Genomic DNA, 24,738 nt, shown 5'->3' with positions numbered 1-24,738 from the left:
TAAGCCACACCCACATAAAGCCTTCAAACAATCACAATACTTATATTATCCTTTTGTTTGTATTTTAACAGGACACCATCAGTTCCAGCTGAGATGCAACTGGATAAAACACACAATCAATAAAACATTTCAATCTGTTTGTATCCGTTTAATTTCATTCATCATGCATTTCTTTTATCATTTAACACATTTCAAGTGTTGTGCCGCCAAGTAATGAAGACCTTCATTACAGGCACTTATGGTCAAATAATCACTAGTAATAAAGCTCTGTCTTCAGGAAAACTTGTAAACACACGCACGCACATACACACACATGCACACACACACACTACGTGTATATGCCACACATGGCAAAAAAATCAATTATCGGCTAATAATCAACCCCACATCTTTTAAGGAAATGGTTTGTTAGAGATTTTAAAAAAGCTGCATTTCTTCCTCACCCTACTGACTGGTTGTGCTGCAATGCTAATTGTTGAACAAACCAGAAACAAGTGTCAATGTTAATTTGATTTTTTTTAATAAGTTTTGTCAGAATATACCCCTTTCAGAAATGTATTTGCTGCTGTTTCTGTGGTTGCTTTGTCCCTCTGCCACCACAAGGGGAGCCCAAGCCATTATTTCTGATTTCTAGCTCCACATTTGTCAATAAACAACACAGAGTTTCTGTTTTAGTCGTTCCTCATATAACTTTTTGTGTGTGGACACAGGTGATGTGCCGTATTTGACACCAGAAAAGGCTTTTGAAGGCAGTAAAATGGGAGTGGACAACATTGTGTTGGCGTTGTACAGCGGCCTCTTTGCTTTTGGTGGCTGGTGAGACTTTGAAATATCTGTTTATCATTAATTTCTTACTTGCTCATTAAAACACCTTAACCCAATTGTTTTTGTTTCCCCACAGGAACTACCTGAACTATGTTACTGAGGAGATGATCAATCCAGAGAGGTGACTTAATAGTGATGCAGGTTGATTTCAGTATTTTACCGAGTCTTGTGTGAATATTACAGCAATGGCATGACTGCCCCCATCTATGAATACGCTTGTCTACCGTCAGATGACTGCATGGCGGATAGAATACAATGACACATGAAAGCTGAGTGGAAATAAAAATATCGGATCGCATGAAATCGAACGCCACATTTACTCTATGAAGTGAAGAAATCTTTCCTGTTACAAAAATGCTGGCTTTGCTGTATTGTTGTTTAATGATTATTGGTCTCTCCCCACAGAAATCTGCCCTTAGCCATTATCATATCAATGCCGATAGTCACAGTGGTGTACGTTCTGACCAACCTGGCTTACTTCACCACCATTTCTCCTCAAGTCATGGTTGAGTCTGAGGCGGTTGCTGTGGTAAGTGTGATTCCCTTCAGTTCATGACAACATGTGTGTCTTTAGTTTTCATACCAATCTACAACAAAACTTTCACCTCTGTATGTGTCTTTGTCCTCGTGGGCTGATGCAGAGCTTTGGAGAGTACCACCTTGGCGTGATGGCCTGGTTGATTCCTGTCTTTGTGGGACTCTCCTGCTTCGGAGCCGTCAATGGATCTCTATTTACATCAGCACGGTGACTAAACCACAACATTTACATGTGTTTTTTTTTTTTTTTTTTTGTTCCTTAGACCTGGGGGTGGAAATGGAAATGTTATCTGCTTCAGTGGAAAATAACTGCCTGTTTCCCAACCAGGCTGTTCTACGCTGGAGCCAGAGAAGGTCAACTCCCTGCTGCTCTGGGACTGGTTCATACAGACTTGTTTACACCTGTGCCATCACTAATCTTTACAGTAAGGCTGAACTGGCTCCAACTCTTTTTCCATCCTTTGTTGATGTTATTTTTTTCTTTTTACATTTCAGATTTGTTCAGCAACTTAAACACTGATAGAAAGGCCAACTACTTACTCCTGCTTGAGTCTGTATGCTATTTGGCGCAAACGGCATCACACTGCCTCCAGCTAAAACAGTTTGGTATGGTGGAGATCAGGGGTGCCCAAGTCCAGTCCTCGAGAGCCACCATCCTGCAAGTTTTAGAAGTATCCTTACTCCAACAGACCGGGATCAGCTCTACAGAGGCCTGATAACGAGCCATTCATTTGATTCAGGTGTGTTGAAGCAGGGATGCATCTGAAACTTGCAGGATGGTAGCTCTCCAGGACTGGACTTGGGCACCCCTGGTGGAAAGGGTTTGGCAAGTTTTTCATGGGTGCAACCCACAGACCCAGCCCTTAACCACAACCCACAATCGAGGCATCACTTAAAGAAATAAACAGGCTTTCTACTTGTACAACATTCTTAAGGGTCTCTTCATTCTTGAGAAGTCTGCAAAAGTACGTAATTGGATATTATTTTAAATTTTTTCTGTAATGAAAACTTCAGACTTTTTAAAAAAAACTTTTTTCTTAAAAGAGCATTATTCCAAAAATTCTTGATAAATTGTTTGTATTTTATATTAAATTGTATTAAATCACATGCTTTGATGTGGGCTTCATACTGTGATTATCAAAAAGTTATTTTGTTTGTTGAGAGCTATTAAATGCAGGATCATTCAAAGATAAAAACAAAGTTAAATTCAGGACTTTTGTGGATACCGGAAAATGGAACCTGTGGTTCTGAAACAGGGTCTGATTGATGTGAATGATTAAAAGTGCTATTTTTAAAGGTCCCTGTCTTCACATTCTCTACTTTAAAAATCTTCCTTTACTATTTGAAATATTAGTTCGTACCTAAATCGCAATAAAATGCCCTGTACCACACTTCAGTTTTAGCAAATCCCAGAAAATACCAAAGTCTAGATAAGTGGACGTTTGAAACAAAATGTGAAAAGAAAATGTGTGGTAGGCTGGGATTTATTACCAACCAGCATTGTTACAACAACGACAACAAAATCTGCTAAACGCATATTTCTTTACTTTTTGTGCTAAGTTTATATTCATGTCAAAGAGAACAACCGGTGCTGTGATTTTTGTACTTTGCAACAGTGCCTCCTGTCCATGATGTACGCCATCTCCCAGGACATCTTCTCAGTCATTAATCTCTTCAGCTTCTTCACCTGGCTGTGCGTCGGCATGGCGATCGCCGGCCTGGTGTGGCTGCGCATCACCAAGCCCGATCTGAGAAGGCCTATTAAGGTACAGCCTGAACAACGTTGATTTAAACTGGTCACCTTTTTTTGGGGGGGGGTGTGGTTAAATCCAAATAAAAGACCCTGAGCCCACTTGAATCTCAGCCAGATTCTTTTGTCTTCTCAAAAACATCAACATGTCGGCAGGTTAAACAGGGGCTGGACTATTTTTGTTTTATTTTCAGCGAAAGCACCATTGTATCCCTGCTCCTGTTGTGAGTCGGAAGTGGAACCACGCTGTGTTTCCACGACAGGCGGGCGTGGCAACCGAATGAATGCGCCGTTCTTTGTTGCCCTCTTATCGTGGGAATATAACCTTGACAGTCGCCTTTTATCTTTCGTTTGAGGCCGAGTGATCTCAGCCCATTTGTTCTACAAAGTAATCCACACACAGGAAATAAACAGGGATCCCAGCTTTATTTCTAAGCTAATTATGAAACAAGACTTTAAGTTTTTGTGTGTGTGTTTTGGTTCAGAACGCCTGTCAGAAAACAAGATTTAATTGCCTCGGTTCTTGACATCTCAGTTAAACTTTTCTAAAATACCATACATTTTAGAAAAGATGAATATACATTAAATAATATAATCAATATTATATTATGGGCTGCACAGTGGCGCAGTTGGTAGAGCTGTCGCCTTGCAGCAAGAAGGTTCTGGGTTCGATTCCCGGCCCCAGTCTTTCTGCATGGAGTTTGCATGTTCTCCCTGTGCATGCGTGGGTTTTCTCCGGGTTCTCCGGTTTCCTCCCACAGTCCAAAAACATGACTGTCAGGTTAATTGGCCTTTCCAAATTGCCCCTAGGTGTGAGTGTGTGTGTGCATGGTTGTTTGTCTCTGTGTTGCCCTGCAACAGACTGGCGACCTGTCCAGGGTGTACCCCGCCTCTCGCCCGGAACGTGAGCTGGAGATAGGCACCAGCACCCCTCCCGACCCCACTGAGGGACAAGGGTGAAGGAAAATGGATGGATGGAATATTATATTATTTAATATCACATTAGTTGGTTGTGTAAATTATTATTTATAAATCTTAAGGTCCGGTATTAGGAAGAAATAACAGAAATAAAAGGGTGAAGGGGTAAAGTTTTCTTGCCATCGTTGGTTTCAGCCAAATCTGTTGTTGCGTATTAAGTCAATCTTCTACCTGACACCTTCCCGTATTTGTACAATTAACAGCTTTTTCATTCATTTTCCCTCTCCAGGTGTATCTTTTCATCCCGGTGACGTTTGTTTTGGGCTGCGTTTTCATGATTGTCGTGTCGTTCTGGGCGGCTCCGTTCGAGAGCCTGGTGGGCAGCAGCATCATTCTCACGGGCATTCCTGCGTATCTGCTCGGCTACAAGTGGAAGAAACCCCATATGATCAAGAAGATGCTGGGTAGGTGAAGTTCTAGGTTTGCTTATTTTAAAATGATGCCGTTGTTTTTGTCCAGACCGGGCTAAAGAGGTTTCTCCTGCAGTTTGTTATGAAACTGAGCATACCTGTACCCGCTGTTCTGCTTTATTGTTTTGCCCAATGTGAAGCAATGGTGTGAGGCAATGTTTTCTTTATTTTCAGAATTGTGGCTAAGCAATATGTGTAATACAACGGGTTGTTGTTTTGTCACAGAAATCTTCACAATGTTCTGTCAGAAGATCTTCATGTCGGTTCCTGAGGAGAAGGAGAAACACGAGGAGGCTGAGTAACGCCCGGCAAACCGAGCAACAGTCTTCAAATGTTTACGTTCATTTTGAGCACATTCTTTTTCAAATGTACTTTACAAGCTGAAGCTAAAGTGAAAACAAAAACTACACATTCACAACGAGGCCTTGTGGCGTGCCCTTGTGTACAATATATAGAAGCATATTCTGCGACTCCTGCAGGCAGTTCAAAATGCCTGCTGGTCACGTCTCAAGCCGCATTTCAGATTCGTTCCTGCAGCTTTTACTCTGAAAGGTTTTGACAGTCTTGTGACGTGTAATGCTGGGACATGCTTTCTCCTAAAAATGTGAATAGCGGCAGTGGATATATGGTTATGCTGCAAACACAGTATAAGAAAATGCTGTAAATCTACTGGCTTGCAGGTTTACTGTCCACCGACGAGAAAATGAAAAGAAAAACAGAAGACGGGTTTGATTGTTTTAACTTTGTCTGCCATCAATGATAAAACTTTAGCTAGTACTGAGTAGTTTACACTTCTTCAGAAAGTGAAGACGTGTGAGGTAAAACTGAGGGTTCAGCAGAAGAGACGGTTGTATTTCTGTATCTAACATGCTGCTAGCGTACAGTGGCTCTCAAAGGTCTGCAAGGGCTGCACAATAATAGGAAAACAGAGCTTTTCAATATTACAGTTGAATATTGCATTGATAATATCGAATGCAATTGCTAGATTACCCCTATTTTCTTTCTTTTCCGTCATCGCCATGTTTCCCCACTCTCTCTGAGCTTCAACAGAGGATGTGTGGGTAAAAGACAGCAACAGTCTGTCAAAATGTCCAGATAGGTTATTGGTGAGCAGTGTTTTAATCCTACTCACTTGGACCATCCATCATTGCATCAAAACAACATTTTGAAGTTGCACTATTGCACATATTGATACTTTGATAACAACCGGGACTCAATATATTATGCAGCTTTACCACACACCCCTATGAAATGTCCATTATTTTCTGCAATGAGATCCTAATACAGCAGCTTCATAATTTTAGCGTCTTTAATGTGATATTTATCCTGTGCAACTCAACTGGAAAACGAACAAATCTTAATTGATTAATGTTTGTATTCCTGACAAACGCACTGAGATAAGTGAGTCGATTCTTTGCCGCCGCTTTACAAACTGAAGCTGAAGCTAGAGGATGAAATGAGCAAATGGAAAAATGTCACGGAAAGCAAACAAAATGGGGCAACTGAACTTAAATGTAGATTCACTAGAGTTGATAAAAGGTGAAAACTCGAGAAGACTGAAAGTTGAGTGTAAAGGTTCTTCAACAAAGTCTTAGTTTGGGGTTGTTTACTCTTGGGCAACCGGGTTATTGTAGCTTTATTTCCTTTTGTGTTTTCCAGTTGAGCTCTGCAGGATATTTTACATTAAACATATAAAAACTTGAATTTTAGCAGAGCTGCTTGCACTTTTCAGAGCCACTGTATGATGTCACTATTTAAAGAGGCCTACTAGCAGCACAGCATTTCACCCATATTAACATTTATGTTAAGCAGCTTTTGACTGAAACAGCATTTTGCAATCATTCCTACAATGACTCAGTAACTTATTTTCAAGCACAGTTTCTAGACAAACACAAAAAAACAAGATTTGCAATTTATTGTGTAGTAGGAGAGTTTCTATTAGGGTAGTCTGGTTTTTTAAATGATTTTCTATGATTTCCACGTCTCCAATGTAATCATGAAAAGATTACAGAGAAACCAGCTTCTGTTGTTGTAAAGCACTAGTAGCAGAAAGGATGGACCAGATAGCCCTGCAGTGTTTGTGTTAGTGTTCGCATTGGACGTTTTTGTCGTTTGTGCCAGCCTTGTCAATGCTGATATTTCATATTTTTTGTGACACTCTCAGACCAAACTGAATGTTTAATGAAGCCAGAGACGCAGCCCCCCACAAAAACCCAGAGAGAGAGAGAGCATTCCCCGAAGCAGGAAAAACTGAGTCCTGCATAAAGAAAAAAAAAAAAAAGTTTTAAAAGTTTTCACTGAATTCTGATAATTCATTCAATACATGATGGCTGAAGGAACGAAAAACAGGGAAATGTGTTCCATTTTACCAGCGTTTTTATTCCAGTAAGTCTTTGAATTTCTTGAGAATTTCCCTTATTCTCTACTTATTTTTTTTGTTGTAATAGTACCATAATTACATTTTTTTTTATTTTTTAAAAATAAAATCAGCAGACGTAATATAATTATTATAGTGCATAAAAATATTTCACACTCATTATTCTGCCACATCCATAACAGCAATGAAAGCACCAATAAATAGCACAGAGATTGAATATGGATTCCCTCATTTTCGATCGTCCTCAAATGATGATGGATGCGTTCTGTAAGCCTCATCATATATTTTATATTGTGCACAAAGTACTGTATATGTGTAAAACATTACTATATTATGTAATCACATTTGCCAGGTAAAATGTCATGAAAAAAAAATAGAAAATGTGTATTTTTAATCTTAAAAGTGAGAGTACCTATTATATCTGTTGTATCTTGGTGACCATGGCAGGTACATGTAACAATAAAAGTATTTTCTTCAATGCTGGAATTGCTTGCGTTCTGTATAACAAGACATTGAAGATTTAGCAGCTTTCCTTCCAGAAAAATACTGTGCTGCGTGAATAAATGCAGAACTCAGACATGCTAGCGTCGGTGAACAAAAGGTCGGCTGCTTACTCACTGCAGTCTGCTGTTTCAGACAGAGCAGGCTACCTCCTAACACAAGAGCAGCTTTGATCCAAATGAGGATATCACGGGGCAATTTTCTCAAAATGCAGTTCAGTGTTGTTATCTGCCGAGCCATCAAGTGGTTGGGTAGTGATCTCGATGAAAAGCCCATCTTTTTCCTGTTTGTCTTGTTGTGCCTGTTGGCTTTCTGACAATGGAGCCACTGAAACCTGGGCCGTCTGGGGAGTTCATATCTGTCTGAGGAGGAAATGAAAGCCTCTGAAGGCTGCAGATGGAAACAGTATCAGAGCTGGTGGACGCAATATTAGCAATGGGAGATTGGATAGACAAAAACGAAAACAAAAAACAAAAAGGAAAAATAATATTGTTTGACTGGGGTGATATATTTTGAGTAGGAAAGCTAAGGAAAGTAACATTTTATATATTATTTGTAACACCTTTATAAAATATACAGTGTAGTTACTATTTAATCGTATTGGGATTCAATCTTTGCAAAAGAAAGTAGTTGAAGTTAGGATTGCTCAGATTAGGATGCCATAACATCTGTGTCTGTGTGAGATTACCCTTTAAGTTACAAGAAAGCTTCCTATCTGTTTCAGACACTAACAGTTAGTATTAACACGCAATGTAGCAAACATTGTTCATAACCATGCAAAGTAATGCTTAACAAATTAACATAAAAAAAAACCCCTCAAACATTTAATGTAAATTAAAAAAAGAAGCATTTTTGCTTTTCAGACATTGGTAAAACACTAAAATTAGTTTGGTGTATTAGTTTTGGGCAAGAAAATGGTCATACTGTAATTGTTGTAATCATTTAACTTTACCAGCAGATGGCGATAGAGTCAAATTAATATGGGCAGGCTACACAGTGACCCTGTCTTCTCACTCATTGCTACACATTTACACCCTAAATAGGTTTTACATAATTCAGTTCAATATAACATTGGCATATTGGATCACGCAGTGAAATAACTTTTTGTTCCACAACAGTGTAAGACAGATTGGGTTCACCCAATAAAAATACACATTCATTAAGGCCATAAAGGGCATATAAAATCCACCCAACAGGCCAAATATATGATCGGAATGTAGATTTTGCATGCAATGCACTTGAAACACTAATATCCTACCAAACATTTCATCCAAACACTCGTTCGTGGCTGCTGTTTGCTGGGTAGCACTTTATCTTAGTAACACTTTATGAAAGCTGAAAAAACATGTAGCATGAAAAATTCTTATTCATGCTACATATTGATCAAAGGAGCAACCTTTTTCACTTACAATTTCCAAACCATTATTAGTGGACTACTTTAATAAAAACTCAATTGGGTCAGCAGTAATAAGTTATTAGAAAATATCCGATGATGACTAATTAAAAGTTGATATTCCACTAAAATGTATATTCATTGGTGGTAAGTTCATGGTCAATTTATATTCCTTAACATAAAGGGATACCCTATAACACAAATGTTGATATGAAGACAAGTGCAATTCAAAATATTGTGCGTTTTCAGTGCAGACCTACCAAGGAATGGTCAGAAATCTAAACTGATGGACCAGGGAAGGCAAGTAATAATTAGCAAATCAAACGAGAACCTCAGGTTTCTCTGGAGGATCAGCAGATATTGACAGCTCTGGTAGGAGACTGTGTCGAAAGGATATTTATCTGCTTTGCATTCTACAAATCTGGCCATTATGAATGATGGAGAAGACATAACGTCATTGTTAAAAGAAAGCCATTAAAGGCTGCTTGCAGTTCGACCACAAGCCAACAAACAGCAAATGTGTAAGAAGCACAGATAAGGACAGATGTAGGAAAAATGTTTCTTGCAGGATAACCGGCTAAACAGATGTTTACCTATTTGCAAGACAACTGGCTAACTGTACAGAGCTAAGGAATGATCAATATCAAAGCAGTGGGTTTGAAAAGCTGCTTGAGACATGGCTTAAATTATTTTCAGCAGCAAAATGTGGTTTTCTCATTGGCAAAAGCCTTTTAAAACCATTTGTTCTTTTCCTTACACTCCATTCAGTTTGGCCTTAGCATTACAGAGCATTCAAATAAAATACATACAAATTTATCATTTTAATTTTCCTTTCTGGCATGCAAAGCTCCCTCTATGAAACTGTCTATAAATCACCTCTGGGGGGCACTGCATCGTCGTCGTCGTCCTCGGCGTAATTCAGCGGGGAAGAAGGTGGTGCATGTTTTGAGGGGGGTAGGGATGATAGATTCCATTTCTATTCTACCTTTAATCCAACTGTGAAATTCAAAACTAAAAGGCAGCTGCTTTTTTTTTTTTCTACCAAAGTACTCTGTAAGGCTGTGTACTGCATCAGTAACCCAGAGTTTCATCATCACACCTTTAGTAGAAGAAGAAGAAGAAAAAAAAAACATGGTCACCTGGTAGAATATATATGACCTGTTAGAACTATATTGATCTATGCTGCATGTAGAGTAAAAAAAAAAATCAATCTGTCCAGAATTAAAGGGAAAAAAAGATAAACAAGACATTAAAAAGGTCAAAGTGCATTAAGTAAAGCCTAAAAACTGCAGCTAATGAGCCATGTGACAGCAGCTACAGTAACTTCTGCAACATCAAAGATAATCCTCCTAATTAACCTCGGGTACACGCATGGAGAGGAGCACAGGGGGGGGAGGGGTGTCGGGTTGTGGGCAAAACGATGTTCACAGGCGACTGCATATCTCCGACTGCTTGCCATAAGAACAAATGAATTTTTTTAAGATGCAATAATGCGAGATTATGAAAATAAGAGGAAACATGAAAATCCACTTTTCCACTTTAAACATTTTATTACAGACAAAGGAAAACAAAAAAAAAGAAGTATTTGTGACACAAAAATGAAGCTAATGTTGGTACATGTATGTGAGAAGTGTACCAATGACAAATTCAGAAAATATTTATTATTCTAAAAATAAAGTTGTTGGTTCATTAATAATAATAATAATAATAATAATAATAATAATAATCATAATATAATGCACACTGATGCAAAATAAGCCAAAATGTTACTTCATATTGTCCATAAATACATGTAAAACCTGCAAACAATTAAATAAAATGACCAAATTATAAAACATTATGGTATCCGACAGAACAAAATGGGGCTCTTTCGTCACTGGCTTTACAAATTAAAGAAATACGTTTGGCAGGTTTGTACACAAAAATTAAAATATCTACCCCCGATGACCTGAAAAGCAAATCCTGCTACAGTGAAAATTAAAATGAGATATCTTGAAAACATTTTCCACACACACACACACACACACACACACACACAAAAAAAAACAACAACAAAAAAAACAAAAACAAAAACAAAAACAAAGAAAAGAGAAAGATGGAAAAGTTTAACACAATTCTAAAACACCTAAGGAAACTAGTCAAAAACTTGAAAACCCACTGTTATGTTTTTTTTTTCTTTAGTAACATTTCACATTTAGCAACATATTTTTTTTTTCTTTTTTACTTCACCTGTACAAGTGATGTGAGACTAAAAGGATGGAAGGCGGGGCTATAGGCAAAGGAGGCGGACCTTATTGACAAGAGTAGGAGGAGCTAGAAGGGGATTGGTTTAATCGTTAACCCCCGTAACGTCCTGAGGCCGTGCAAGCAGAGTGACGTCCTCTAAAGGAGTTCCGCTCGGCCGACGAAGACAACAAACAGTTTTCAGCCTTCGCATTTCCTGCTTTTACTTTTTTTTGGAGAGACATGAACACAGCGTCGACTTGAGCTCTAATGTGTGTGGCCCCTCACTGAATCCACCCGCACAGAAAAATCACGTAACCAAACAAGAGAGGTTTTTTTTTTTTCTAAGAAAAAAAAAAAAAAAATGGCAGAGGGCAGCTCAATACACAGAGGGTTCCATTTTGGTGATATTTACAATCACTCTGTGACAAAGGAAATAAAGTCCTTTAGTAAGCGGAGCAATGATTTACAAACGGCTTATGTATTCTCGACGACACCTTCATTAAAATGTTGCTTTTCCTTCATCCGGGGGTGTTTCAGAAAGTCCTGAAGTACGTCCACCCCTCATGAAGCAACTATATTCTATTTTCCTGCGTTACATTTTCTACCTTTGAGTATGCTTTAAGCATTTCATCTTCCTAATAAGGATAGTTCATGGCAAACATAGAGAAAGTGAGAGAAAAGGAAAGCGATTTTGCAAAAAAAAAAATAAAAAAAAAATCAAAACGAGACGAGAGGACATTTTTGGCCCTCATTTCCAGTATGCCGGCATGAGCTTTAAGCTCACTGCCACCTCCAAAAACAATGTTCGCAGACCAGGAGAGGGGGAAAAAAAAAGAAAGCAAAGGAAGTGCCTTGGGCTTGTGGCCGATTAAGTGCTTGGCAAAAAGGTGGTACTGTAGCAGTCTTTGGGATTTTCAAAATCCATCAGAAGAAAAAGAAGAAGAAGAAGAAGAAGAAAAAAGAAAAAAACAAAATGAATAAAAAGCAGATACATCAATGATGCTGTTGTTATGTTAGAACGCTCTCTGGAGTCTGACATGTGGAGGTCATATAACTTCAAGTGAGGTAGAGAGGCTTGTCCCGGGCTCCCATGCCACTGCTGATGAAGAAAACAAGAGCTGTATAAATGTGTGACAAAATATATCTGAACAGAGGTCTGTTAGCAAAACATAACTGTTTATTCTACATAACATTTCACCAGGGAAATCTGTTTTTTTTTTCCCCTCTTTTCAATGAAGGCCTGTTTTCTTTCCAATGAAGGCCTGGGGAGCGGCTCCAAAACAAACATGAAAGCTGACGACAGACAACAGACATCAAAAGGCACGGATTCAAAATTTGCAGATCAGTTGGTATTTGAAATGTCAGATCTGGAGTCTATTCTCCGGGTATCTTTACTGACAAAGTAGGAGTAATTTAGAACCTTCTGAGAGTCCCAAACTACAGAGATCTGACACTTGAAGAGAAGGTTTAAAGCAAAAAAAACTCAGTCCTCTTCAAAGAGCCTCAAACAGGATTTAACCCAACCTGTTTCGGACCCAGATGAATCAGCTCTAAATAAAGCAGACAGCATGGATGTAAACACATTTGTTTGCATCCTTTTGTAAAGATGAGTACGAACCCAAATTACCGTAAGAAATTATTGTTTTTTTTAACTAAGTCAAACGTGGCATACTTGATGGAACCTCTAATTCCTGTAAAATAAAAGTAACTATTATGTTCTTTTTTAAATATATATTTACCTTTTTAAAGTTAATTAGTAACTCATAATAATCTGACACAGCTGTCTAGTTTAGGTACTTTTCACTGTGCTGGATGAAAATCCCTCTTTATCTTGTCACCATGAATAACAAGCAGGATTGCAAAGGAGGTAAGATCTCCAAACTCACGTTTAAACAACTGCAGCAAAGAGTGGACCTTGCAGTCCCCATAGTAAAAATTAGACCCCACTTAGGGTGGTATTTAAAATGTGCCACAGTTTCAACAGGTTGGCCATCGAGAGAAACTGGAACCACTTTAAGGTTTTGTTTAGATCATTTAATTAGCTCTACATTCTTAAGAGAATGAAAAATTAATAATAAATAATAAAGACTTTGCGGTATTCTGATTTATTAATGTAATTATATTAGTTGTGTTACCACCCCCACGCCAGTAGAGGCAGTAGCAACCCCGAAAAGATGCGACTAAGGAGCAGATTTAGAAGTACACCGAAAGCTACAGAATTTGGTAAAAACTGTGAGCTTTGCTGAAATAATTAAAGACACAAGTTCAAATCCATGCGGAGAGTGGAGCTCCTTCAAATTGCCTACCGATCTGCGTATCGGTGTATAAATGTGTGAGCTTTTGTGAGTGCGAATGGGTGAATGTTACTCTACTGTAAAGCGCTTTGAGTGGTCAACATGATGAGAAAAAGCGCTATAAAAGTTCAGTCCATTTACCATTTACCATTCAATCAGTGCTCCTCCGCAGCACTGATTGGCCAACCAATGCAACGTGATCCTCTGGAGCAAGTGATGGCAAAGCGGGGAAAGTCATCACGGCTTTACACAGAACCCCTGGGGTTCGATCGAACCCAGGTTATGAACCACTGGTTTAATATAACAAAAGATTTATAATATAAATCCAGTAGAACACAGCAGCAAGATGCCATTCTTCGCTGCAGTCTTTCAACAATGAGTTTGGAGATCTTTAAAAATTTTTGCGGACACATCTTTACCAGAAATGGCAACAAATTTGTTTGCGTCTGCATGTCCTCTTCAAAGTCCAAAGTAGCGACACAATATTTTTTTTAAACGTGACACAAAATTTTTACTTGGTGACTGTCTGAAAAATATTCACTTTATTCAATAAAGCAATGTATGTGGAGCGACACATAATTGGATGCCGGCACTTTTTCCGAGCTCGGTAATAGCATTGTACTTGTGCTGCGTTGCTCATTTCAATTTCAAGAAGATGCTTTTCTTTAGCAGGTAAATTGCTTTTTATGATTAACACTGTCTGAGTGTCAGAGTGTGAAGCGAAATGGTTTAATGTAGATCACTTGGAAAATGAGGAGCTCTCACAGAGCTGCTTAGTATTCTCAACAGCCAGACGTCATGAAGTGCAGCAGAGTCGGAGCATTTTATCTTGAAAAAAAAAAATAAAAACCTGGTGCTATGTGTTAACTGGTGTTATGAGCTTACCCGCAGTGGTTGGGTCCACATTCCCTGTTGCAGTACTCGCCATCCCAGTCGGAGTTCTGCCCATGCACTGGATTGGGTGCCCCTGGGGACTGCGAGCCCCCGACGCTGTTCTGGTAATCAGCCTGAAGATGGGAGAATCCCTGCAGAGGAGAAGGAGGAAAGGTTATACCAGCCAAGCGTTTGCGATGGCCAGCCATCAGGGTGTGCTGAGCCATGATCTGTTATGAGGCCAAACGATGTCAGTGGTCTATGTCGGCTGCTGCTGAGAGGAAAATGTCCATTTTCCTCCCCCCATTTGCTCTTATTGCTTGGTTAAAATAGTTCTCACAATCTGCTCCTGGACTGGAGATTTTATCGACTGAGACCGTTACATAATTGGTTAGTTTGGCCTAAATTATTAAGACAATCAAATTTCGACGGCATATTCCCAATTTTTGGCATAATAAACATGTTTGTGTAACAGTAATTAGCAAAAATCTCTACGTAATTACACAAATTCAATAAACGGGACAAAGTTTTATTGACGACTGCACCAACCTGTTGGCTGAGCGGAGGGGAATGCAGAGGCGCCTGGAGCCCCATTTGGTGTGAGATGATTGGCTGCGACTGCTGCATGCGGATTGGCTGATTCAGATGCAAGGAGAGCTGGGCGTGCGGGTGCAGAGGTGGGCTGATCTGGAAGGGTGCTGGGGGAGAGGCACTCATGCTGGGCGGGAGCATCTGGGACTGGCTGAGGGTCGGGCCCAGGGCGTGGCGCGGGGGCCCACCGTAGCTCTGGAGCTCGGAGAGCGGGAAGGAGCCCGGGGGGCCCAGGTAGGGTGAAGAAGACTGAGGGGGCACGCTGTACAGGGGCTGTTTGGGGGGCAGCAGGTGAGAGGATTGGCTGGTCTGCTGGGCACTTTTTGGTTCAGGATCATTGTATGTCTGAGGATTAAAACAATAAGCATTAGTTTAGATGCTAGAAAGTGGAGGCGATGACAGAGACAAATGAAAAACCATCATCAGGTGGAAAATTCAGCTTTCAACTAAAAATGTGTATTTGTGTAGATGCGCAAAAACAAAACAAACAAACAAAAAAAAAAAACACGAAGCTTGCTCTGCTTCATGCTTCTGAGCTTCAAGCTTTTCTCAGCAATGAAACAATGAAACATGTTGAATTTAGAAATGGTGGCAGCCAATTGGAAACCATTCTGAACTTTTCAGTGAGGACATACAAAGAAACTACAACTAATATCAGAGGGCAGACTATTGACTGAACACATTTTTTTTCCAGTATATATTTGATTAAAAAAAAAAGAAAAAAAAAGGTAAATATACATAATATAGTGTTCCGGCAACAGTGCCTTCTGCAACTGAACAATAAAATGTGATTCTCTTTGCTGAATCATTATATTCATAACTTTGTGTAACACTTGGGGGTCCTTTATCCGTTTCCCTGGGAGACAAAAAATACATTTTTAAAGATTGTCGTAGTTTTATGCCATAACAGTTTATTTTTTTTTTGCAATTTTATTTTAGAAATATTCTTACTTTCAATCCTCAATAAACATAACAGATATTCAGCAATTTTCTGATATTAGAAAATTCCTGCCTGTTAAATGCCTGTTTTAGAGGTTAAATTTTGTCCTTTGTTAGAAAAAAACACACATAATTTGTTCTCCCCTCCCCATTCAGTATAAATAAATCAGTAGCTTCCCAGTAGATAAAAAAAAATAATACCTTCACCCAGTGGAAAACAACAGCTCATGAAATTTTAAGGGATTTGAACACAAACTAGCAAAAAGAATAAAAAATAACCCCTAAATATACAAACTTGTCAAATATTATGCCATTTGCATCCACACAGCCAAAACTTTGTCCATTGACCCTTATAAAGAAATTATTACCAGAGATAAGCAATGTCTCATGTGCCACAGTTTATTTCATCTGAATATTGAAGTTTTAAAGTTGTAATTCCTGAGGACAAATCTTACAATGTTTCACATAACCTCGTTATACTACTTTAACTTTTAATCTTGAGTCAATGCCTTACACACTTAAAAAAAAACAACCTCAAAACCTCCACATTATTTTAATATAAATTGACATTTTTTTCACACTAACTTGCATCTCTATCATTTCTGAGCATGTTTATGATAACTCCCTGCTTGAGGACACTAGAAGGGTTCTTGCATAGGAAGCAAGAGGTGTCACCTTCAAAATAAAAGGTGATTTTTGAAAAATAAATGCAGCCTGTTTGGATTTGGGAACAAAATTGACAATTTATGAATGCATTATTTAGAGTCTTCATGAAGGTCATCAGAGGACATCCCAAGGGCAGGATGTGGCCCCATAGAGTCCAATTAAAAATAAAAATAAAAGTTTTAGAAAGAACATGCTTAACAATGACTTTATGCCTAAAATAATAAAAAAAATATATAATGAACACTCACAATAGGAAGGTGAGAAAAAGTAAAGAGTTTTGATGCTGTTGTTTAAAGATAAATCTGAATCTACTAAAATCAGCATCAGCACACCGAAGCTTCACAGGCACCAGAGATCAGACAATCTGATACTTGTTCGATATCCGCGATTCTGACGTTTTAAGTGGTTTGTGTACTTCACATGCTCACGATTGTAATCCAGCCATTAGAGGGCTAGAATGAACTCCGTTGCTTCAAGGGAGAAGGCTTAACTCCACCAAATTCCTGAAAACTTGACCTTTTGCTTTCAGGACAGTGAGCAGGTGCAACACCCCCGCCACCCCCTCCAGTCTCTCTGCAGGCCTCAGTGATGAGCTGTCAGATTGCTCATCTCCAGCCATCAGTGTTGATTAGAAGGTAATGGAGCCCATTTGTATGAATAGAGCTAGGGCCGAGGTAATGATCAATAGACTCCTTGACAGATAGATGGGAAAGGAAGAGGAGCACACACACGCGCACACACATGCACACACACACCTACACATGTGCATGCATACATATATGCAGGATCCTGGGCAGAGAAATGAGGCTGTTTGCCTGCAGAACAAATGGAATGACAAAAGGAATCTTCCCCTCACTATATTGTGTGTGCTGTTAATACAAGGCGGCACTAAACAATGCAATCCTGCTTTCCTTCTTTTTATCCCAGTGCTCTTTTTTTTTTTTTTTTGCTGGTGTATACGACGCAGCTTCGTTCACTGGGCAAAGAGTGTGTCATAGATCTGAATTAGCAAGAGGGTGTCAGAGAAGGAAGCAGCAGCAAGCCAATCATTGCCCGAGTTGTTTTGTGATGTACTTCCTGTTGTAGATGATGAGATGAGGAAATCAATGATCTAACGCATGACTAGTCTGCTGATGTGAGATAAGATTTTATGAGGATATACACTGTATATATATATATATATATATAGAACATGAAAGAACAATTACTTTTAATCGTGCAATCCTGAACGATGACATGGCCACATGCTTATGTGCTTTCTGTTTGTGACCTCTTCCTTCTTACCAAACACTGCATACTTCATTCTTAATGCATATTATAATTCCCTGTGGATCCTATGGAAATCAGGTATTGTTCCAAATATAGCTTGCTATTTTTGCATGCCCCCTCCCACTCCAACTTCTTCAACATCACAGTCTCAAACCATGGAGCACCTACACCCCCACCCCAGCCCATTAGCAAGGATTTTCCATCCAATCCATCATCAGTCTTAGCCAGGGCTTGTGTGTCATAAGCGTTACCTTGGAAACCAGACTGGCTCGGTACGCGGCCAACGCTTTCAGGTACTCTTTCTTAGCTGCCTCAGTTTTCCTCTTGTAGCCCTGCGAAGAAGAAAAAAAACACACAACAAAAATCAAAACAAGAGACGAGGGGTTGACATGCTCGTGAACGTGCAGAAACACACACACACACACACGCAGTATTTCTTTTAGCTCACTTGCTTAAACACCCTGGAGGTGCACACTCAAACCCACACACAAACATGTCCGTAATGGTTCCCTTTCCATCAGAGCCAATGGTACAGAACACCTCCATTTCCTCATCATGGTACTAATACTCCCTCATCTCAATGTGTCTCCCTCTATCGTAGCGAAACATCATTTCCATTCCAATCCACCTAAAGAAATGGACTGGAACTTCTCGTTGTCTTTTGCTCTGCTCAGAGCCACAATAACATTTTCAGTGCGCTGACGTCTGCGCTAAACCAAAATGGTTGCCATCATTTGGTATATAAAGATCTCTTAAAACACTTTTTTTTTTTTTTTTGCTTTCAGTATTGTTCCAAACTCCTGCAAGTACTTGTTGCAGGACTCTCACTGTGTTTAGCTTTAATTATGCTCAATTCATTTCAGCTTATTTGTAGAGCACAAACTCACAGCAGATGCCATCTCAAGGCCCCTTACAAGATAAACAAGATCCAATTCAAATTTAACCAAAATAGTCCAATTATATTGACAGATGACAGCTTGTCAAATTCAATTACATTCCATTTAAACACTAGTAATAATACAATGTGGTCAAATCCGGTGCCAATTGTTACAAAGGAAATATTCTAAGGCAGCACAGGAAATAGTCATGAACTTTGCAAATATTTCACCTCCAGAACAACCATAAAGCGGCAGACAGCGAAATTACACCACAAACTCGACTTAAGCCCATAAAACACATTCACAAAACGCAGTGCATGCACAGAATCAGGCCAGAGGCTTTTAACTAAACATTGTGTAAAAAACTGTAACTCTGTTAGAAAAAAAGACGAGAAGGAACCTCACCATTACCCAAATTCCACCATTTTGAACCGAGAAATCTCCACAGGAAGAAATAAGAAAATTTAAGAAAAATAAATAAATACTGCGCTGATCATAATGTTAATGTCAGAGGTTTGTTTTAAAGATATTAGATCACACTAAAAAAAACAAAAAAAACAAGCCTCTTAGGAGTTTGGCACTAGCCATGTTTAAAATTTTGATCAAAGATATGGTTATGTCATTGCTACAGGTAGGTAATTTCTGAACAGAATACACTTTTTTTTTTTTTTTTTACAAATTCAGCTGCATCTATAAAAATCTTATTAATGAACAATTTTAGTGCAGAAATTATCGTTGAAAGCCACTTGGTTTAATTTAGATGTGGTTTAGTAATCAAGGTTGTGGGTTAATTCCTTTCAAACCACACTTTGGTTGCTTTAACATAAGACATTTGTCACTTTAATCCATTTTCTGCAAGGAGAATCCAACGCAGAGCGCTAGGTCAAAACCCATAACCCAACCCTGTTATGTCCGAAGAACCCAGGCCTAGATTGTCAACAAAGGACCGGGTCAGCAAAAATCAAATTAGTTTTTAACTGTGCAATTTTTGTGTGTGTGTGTGTGTGTGTGTGTGTGAATATTCACATGTTAATATTCTAATTGATGCACTGAACTGAAAAAAACACAGGAGTGTCTAAACACCCGTGAAACACAACATTGTGATCTCCTTACAACCCTGTCATCATTAGCATTTCCTATTTATTACCGCAGAGCAGGGGTTGACATTAACTGGCAACAAAAGGAATAGATAGTTCCTCCTGAATAGCCAAAATGTCCTTCAGCTAAATCCAAGGATGAGAAAAAAAAAAAAAAAACATAGTTGAGGGGAGGGGATGGGGTCACTATTTGTGTATTCCAAGCAGGATCAAAATAGCAGGCGAGAAATATAAATAAAGAGAGGAAAAGAAAAATTCACACATTGCAGCTTGTCAGAGGGCCAATGAAGATGCATGGCGGGGAGATATCCGTCACAGAGGCGAGAGGGGGGGAAAAGGAAATGGAACGTATATTGGCCTTTTGCTTTTTTTTCCCTTCATATTTGAGCTGGTTTTCGTGTTAAAACCTCGTAAGACATCCCTGTTTTGTGATTGTTTGAAGCAAACAGAGCTGCAGTGAGATTACAGATTTTTTCTTTTTCCTCTTTCATATGTGATTGTTTGCTTTCGCAGGATGCATTAGCGTTTGGCTTATGAGCATATTTACCCAGCGCAAAACATATCATTCCTTGTCTGCTGAAATCTCCCAAGGCCTGTTTATATTTTCCCCACATTGACCGTTTCAGGCTTGTAAAACGTCCTGGGTTGTTAGTCTCGGACTGTTTTATTGCTGCCGGTGCACGGAGCCCCTCCTCCAGCCCTGCCGCTCCCTCCCTTTGGTAGAATTAAATTTAGAAAGAAAATCATTTTAATGAGAGTCAGGGGAGCGGGGATAAACGGATGGATTATCTTTAGAAAGAGAAGAACTAGCTCATTAAGATGAGCTGTAACTCACAGCAACGTTCAGGTAATTACACAAAAGATAATGACAACAAAAAGGGGCTGCTCGTTTGTTGCGGCGCACGCCACCTACTGGTGGGAGGAACCTGAATATGTAGGCAGTTAAATAATGGTATTTTGGTGAGTTTATTTGAGTTCAGCTTTACCAGCTGAGCCAATACATTTAGAACCAATTCAATTAGGTACATCATGCCTCATATAAGCATACCTGAACCCTGTGGTTGTATTTTTTATTTTTCTTCATACTTCAGTTGCAATCAAGACATGATCATTTTTTTTCCCTGTCTATTTAGAAAAAAGTCGCTTTCACTTCAGAATTATGCGTGGCTCTACATAAAGCCCAGACGTGACAGTCTTCCATTTGCACTTAAACACAGCATGCGTTTGTGGGCTTCAAAACTTGATAATGGGTGCATAGCAGGCAATTTGTGCCACACAGACACCTTTTTTTTTTTTTTCCAGAACAGAGAAAGCATTAGATCTGTGAGATTTAAGTGAAAAAAAAAAACTGCACATGAAATATTAATATTTATGCAGGCTGTGATGTGAACATTTGCAGGATTATTCTACGAACTCCGACACTGTCTGATGTCTCTGAATCTGAGCGAGCCTCCGAATTTCTGCACTAATCATTATTCGTACTTCTACTTTAATGTTCGTAATTTGAAGCCTATATTTCCATAATGCTTTCTCGTTCATCTGCTTGATCAGCATCCTGTCAGACGACACCCAGGCATTAAGTTTACAATCTAGGTTTCTAAAAATTTGGACGTTTAGCGTTTAATCCTTCCTAAAATAAACAAATAAATAATGAAAAGATTTTTAATCCTTTCTGAGGTAGAATAGAAATCCAACGTACAATTGCAGTTAGAGACAACTGCAGGCTCTCCTATGACAAGAAGAAAAAGGAGTCCTGCAGCAGATGGTTAAGCTCCCTCTGAGCCCTTATTACAACATCATTGAGTCAGTCTGGCATTAAATTCATAGACAGAAGACAGCGAGACAGCCTATATTCCCAGAGGAATCATAGCAAGTTCTTAGAGACGTCTCCAACACCTACGTACCAATTATTTTGATAAACTTTAAAAGAAAACCAGTCAACAGCAGAGAACTGGCTTCTTGAGAGGCAATTACATACAATTGTAATACATTTCAGTATATTATGTTGTAGGAATGCAGCTTAGTGCTTATAGAAGTGTCCATGTTCACTATTTGGTTTCGGCTTTACAGTGTCACTGTTGTCAATGAGTTTCAAGTTCTGTTTTGGACGCCCCGGTGTGTCTCGGCCCTCTAATTCGTTCCTCCACATGCACATTTTTTGTGTACCTGCTTCTGTTCCTCCCCGAGGCTGTCCCACATGGAGGCCACGATCTTGGAGACATCTCCAAAAGTGGCGTTGGGGTTTTGGCCTTTGATGGCAGCTTGGGTGTCTCTGAAGAAGAGCGCGTACGCCGACACGGGCTTCTGTGGCTCATTGGGGTCCTTCTTCTTTTTCTTCTTCTGAGGTTTGGGCTTGGGCTTCATCATTTCTGCTGCGCTCCGCTTCTCGTTGCTTAGCTGGAGGCGGAGAGGAACAAAGAGACAACCGGTTAGAACCTTCTGCTGATGATGCGGACTGGATGAGAAAAGTTTTTCTGACTTTGCAAAAACACACACGTACAGCATATACACACATGTAATCAAGAAGTATGATGTTGTCAGTGAATATGTGTAAACATTCAGACCAGTGCCATTAGGAACAATGCCTATTCTGAACACAACTACAACACAACTCAATCCTAACCAGAACCATGATGCCAGTCATAGCACTTAGTCTGATTTCCACCTCAACTGGTTGCTTTGAAGACTGCTGGACCTGTAATTGAAGTAAAAGTGTAATATAGGGATTATAAACTGTGCCTTGGGCTAAACTTATCGGGTTTGGTACAGTAAAATCAGTTCTTTCGTCCCCGCATATTAATGACACAGATCCCCAGACATTTATCTTGTTATTTTTAGGACCGCTCAGCACTCTGGCTTTTCCCTCAGCACTACAACAGACTGGAACAAAGGCTTATTTTAAGAAAACGGAAACCAATTTCCACACCAAATTTTAAGCCGTCGCTAAGAAATATCATCTCCTTTCTCCACCTAGAGCTGTGGTGACCAACTTTTTGTTGCCACTTCGCCTAAAATTTTGAATTTGAAAGTCATGGGTAATAGGAAAAAACAAAACAAAATAATTACATGTTGTGATTTTTTTATTTTTAAGCTGCTCAACAATAAACTAAGCAGATTGTGTCTCCTGCACGGGCCACCCTGCACACCCATCTCCTGTTTTTGTGATCTTCTGAACAGAAGATTTCACAAGGTTATATTTTTATTTATTTATTTTTGCCTTTCCACTTTGGTGAGTGGATTACTTTGAATTCTGAATCAGATTGTGTCACACTGCTCTTGCCATGTTTTTTTTTTCTGGATTGTATCTACCTCGCCTCCAGAGCAAGATTTTGTAGAGTTCACAGAGAAAAGATCATACCGCCTTCCGTCGAAGCAACTTGTAAAATGTGCTTGAAAAGCAAAAGGTGAACATATTTCTACATAACTCCATTTATCGGTGTTTTAATGCGGTGGAAAAGTGGTTAGGGTTGATTGAATGGACAAAGCAATTCCTGACTTTGAAGCGTCTTTGTTTAGGTAAAATTTGGATGTTGTCCAAAGACGAAACACCGAATTTTGATACATTTTCCCTTAGCTAAAAAAATCCTGTCTAGGCTTAAACAACCATAAACAACGCAGGTCTGATTGCACTCTTGGACATGGCGGACACTACTTCTTTCTTCCTGATTGACAGAGTGTAATCCACGGGCATTGCTTAGCTGTGTTGTTGTACACATGGACTTAAAATGATTTTTTTCCAATTAAATTTTGCAGGTTTTCTTTCTGGTATTGTAAGGCTCTGACAGCTTTTTGTTCTTTTGCTTGTCTTTGTTTTGTTTGTATTCATTTGATAATTGGTTTTATAAATAAAATAAGAGAGTAATGGACTACCTCAAAGTGAAAAAAAAAAGAACTCACAAACTTGCACACATTTAATCTTAAATGTTTGACAAATAAAGATGCAAGATAAGATGATAGAGGAAAGGTTGTGTATCATGTGAACAATTATGGATACAAAAACACACAACGACAAAACACAAAGAGAGAAAGATCACGTTCATGCTCGTCTTTGTGCACGCGATATCAGCAATAACACAGTATGCTGGAATGTCCCCACATTTTCATAAAGCAGAACTACTTCCATCGGAGTAATGTGCTGCTTCATCCAATACACATGAATACATTTTCATTTCCAGGTAGAGTTTTGACTGGGAGTCAAATCCAGGTCACCTGATTCTGCTTGTGATTCTGTATGGAAATTGCCTCGTGTGCTCTGGAGAAACCAAGTGAAGTAAAGGATGGAATGCGAAAGAGGAGGAGAAAGACAGCGAGATGAAGGGAAAAGCTTGCCATTATGAGGAGAATTTTTTTTTTTTTTGTCACTAAAAAGACATGCATAGGACAAATGATATAAAAATAATATAGATTAGAGTTGTAACAAGGTCTTGTGACCTGAAATTTCACATTAGTAAAATACCACAATATTGTCAAATATATGTAAGTCAGTGCTTTATGTTTAAAGCATTCTCTTTATAATTTGGAAACGGGGTGATTCGCCAATAGTTGACACCAGAATTATATTCCGTAATGCACTGCAGCCATATTGGTTTTGAAACTTAGAAGCTGCGCAACGTGCTCCGGCTTCAGGAGCCGTTTGTGGTTCTTTCAACAGCTTGACAGCTTGTATTATCTTGTCTTATTCTGAAGTAAGAAATACGCGAGTGGATTTGTTGTTTTGAAGAAAGTTAATTGATAAAATGTTGCAATGGCACTAAAGAAACCTCCATTACTTCAAGCATTCTGTGTGAGTGATGGTAAAAAGAAGGATATTTCCTCTCCTGCTCCTCTGATCCAGGATTTAAAAAATTTCAAACAAAGAAGAACGCGTTTCGCCAAATCGTAGAAAAAAAAAAATTACCCACACATGTACCAAAATGCAACAAGATGACATTTAGAAACATTCATTTCCATCACGAGATTAAGTAACAACCTTGTTTTCTCCCATTAACTGTCATCTGAAACACAGGACTGCCTCTGAGAACGACATTGTTTCAGGAAAGCATTTGCCAAACACAAACTGCATGAAATTAACTAATCAAAATTCAAGGTTTGGGAGCACATTTGCCAGCTACAGAAAAAAACAACAAAAAAAACA

At 39.0% G+C, this 24,738-nt stretch overlaps 2 protein-coding genes across 4 annotated transcripts in view; one reads left to right on the top strand and one right to left on the bottom strand.

Moving 5' to 3' along the window:
• LOC103138942 (large neutral amino acids transporter small subunit 1-like) overlaps window positions 1-7,355 on the top strand; it is an 11,274-nt gene extending 3,919 nt beyond the window's left edge. The window contains exons 4-11 of the mRNA XM_007553353.2: window positions 711-816; window positions 902-946; window positions 1,231-1,354; window positions 1,467-1,570; window positions 1,691-1,787; window positions 2,979-3,128; window positions 4,320-4,494; window positions 4,726-7,355. Coding sequence (XP_007553415.1) covers window positions 711-816; window positions 902-946; window positions 1,231-1,354; window positions 1,467-1,570; window positions 1,691-1,787; window positions 2,979-3,128; window positions 4,320-4,494; window positions 4,726-4,802 — 878 coding nt within the window. The 3' untranslated portion in view covers window positions 4,803-7,355. The remainder of the gene's footprint in view (window positions 1-710; window positions 817-901; window positions 947-1,230; window positions 1,355-1,466; window positions 1,571-1,690; window positions 1,788-2,978; window positions 3,129-4,319; window positions 4,495-4,725) is intronic.
• Window positions 7,356-10,936: 3,581 nt separating this feature from the next.
• Window positions 10,937-24,738, bottom strand: part of LOC103138940 (TOX high mobility group box family member 2-like) — a 101,402-nt gene continuing 87,600 nt past the window's right edge. For 2 of the 3 annotated variants that reach the window (XM_007553352.2, XM_007553350.2), the window contains 5 exons: window positions 21,771-22,001; window positions 17,881-17,961; window positions 14,714-15,100; window positions 14,177-14,316; window positions 10,937-12,096 (listed from right to left, as the gene is read on the bottom strand). In XM_007553352.2, the coding sequence (XP_007553414.1) occupies window positions 12,054-12,096; window positions 14,177-14,316; window positions 14,714-15,100; window positions 17,881-17,961; window positions 21,771-22,001 (882 nt within the window). In that variant the 3' untranslated portion in view covers window positions 10,937-12,053. The remainder of the gene's footprint in view (window positions 12,097-14,176; window positions 14,317-14,713; window positions 15,101-17,880; window positions 17,962-21,770; window positions 22,002-24,738) is intronic. The other variant, XM_016672159.1, reaches the window with a different exon arrangement.

This window comes from Poecilia formosa, unplaced genomic scaffold (assembly GCF_000485575.1).
Source record: "Poecilia formosa unplaced genomic scaffold, Poecilia_formosa-5.1.2 Scaffold56, whole genome shotgun sequence".
Taxonomy (NCBI): Eukaryota; Metazoa; Chordata; class Actinopteri; order Cyprinodontiformes; family Poeciliidae; genus Poecilia; species Poecilia formosa.
Note: the sequence above shows the minus strand (reverse complement) of the source record. Positions and strands in the feature narration are given on the sequence as shown.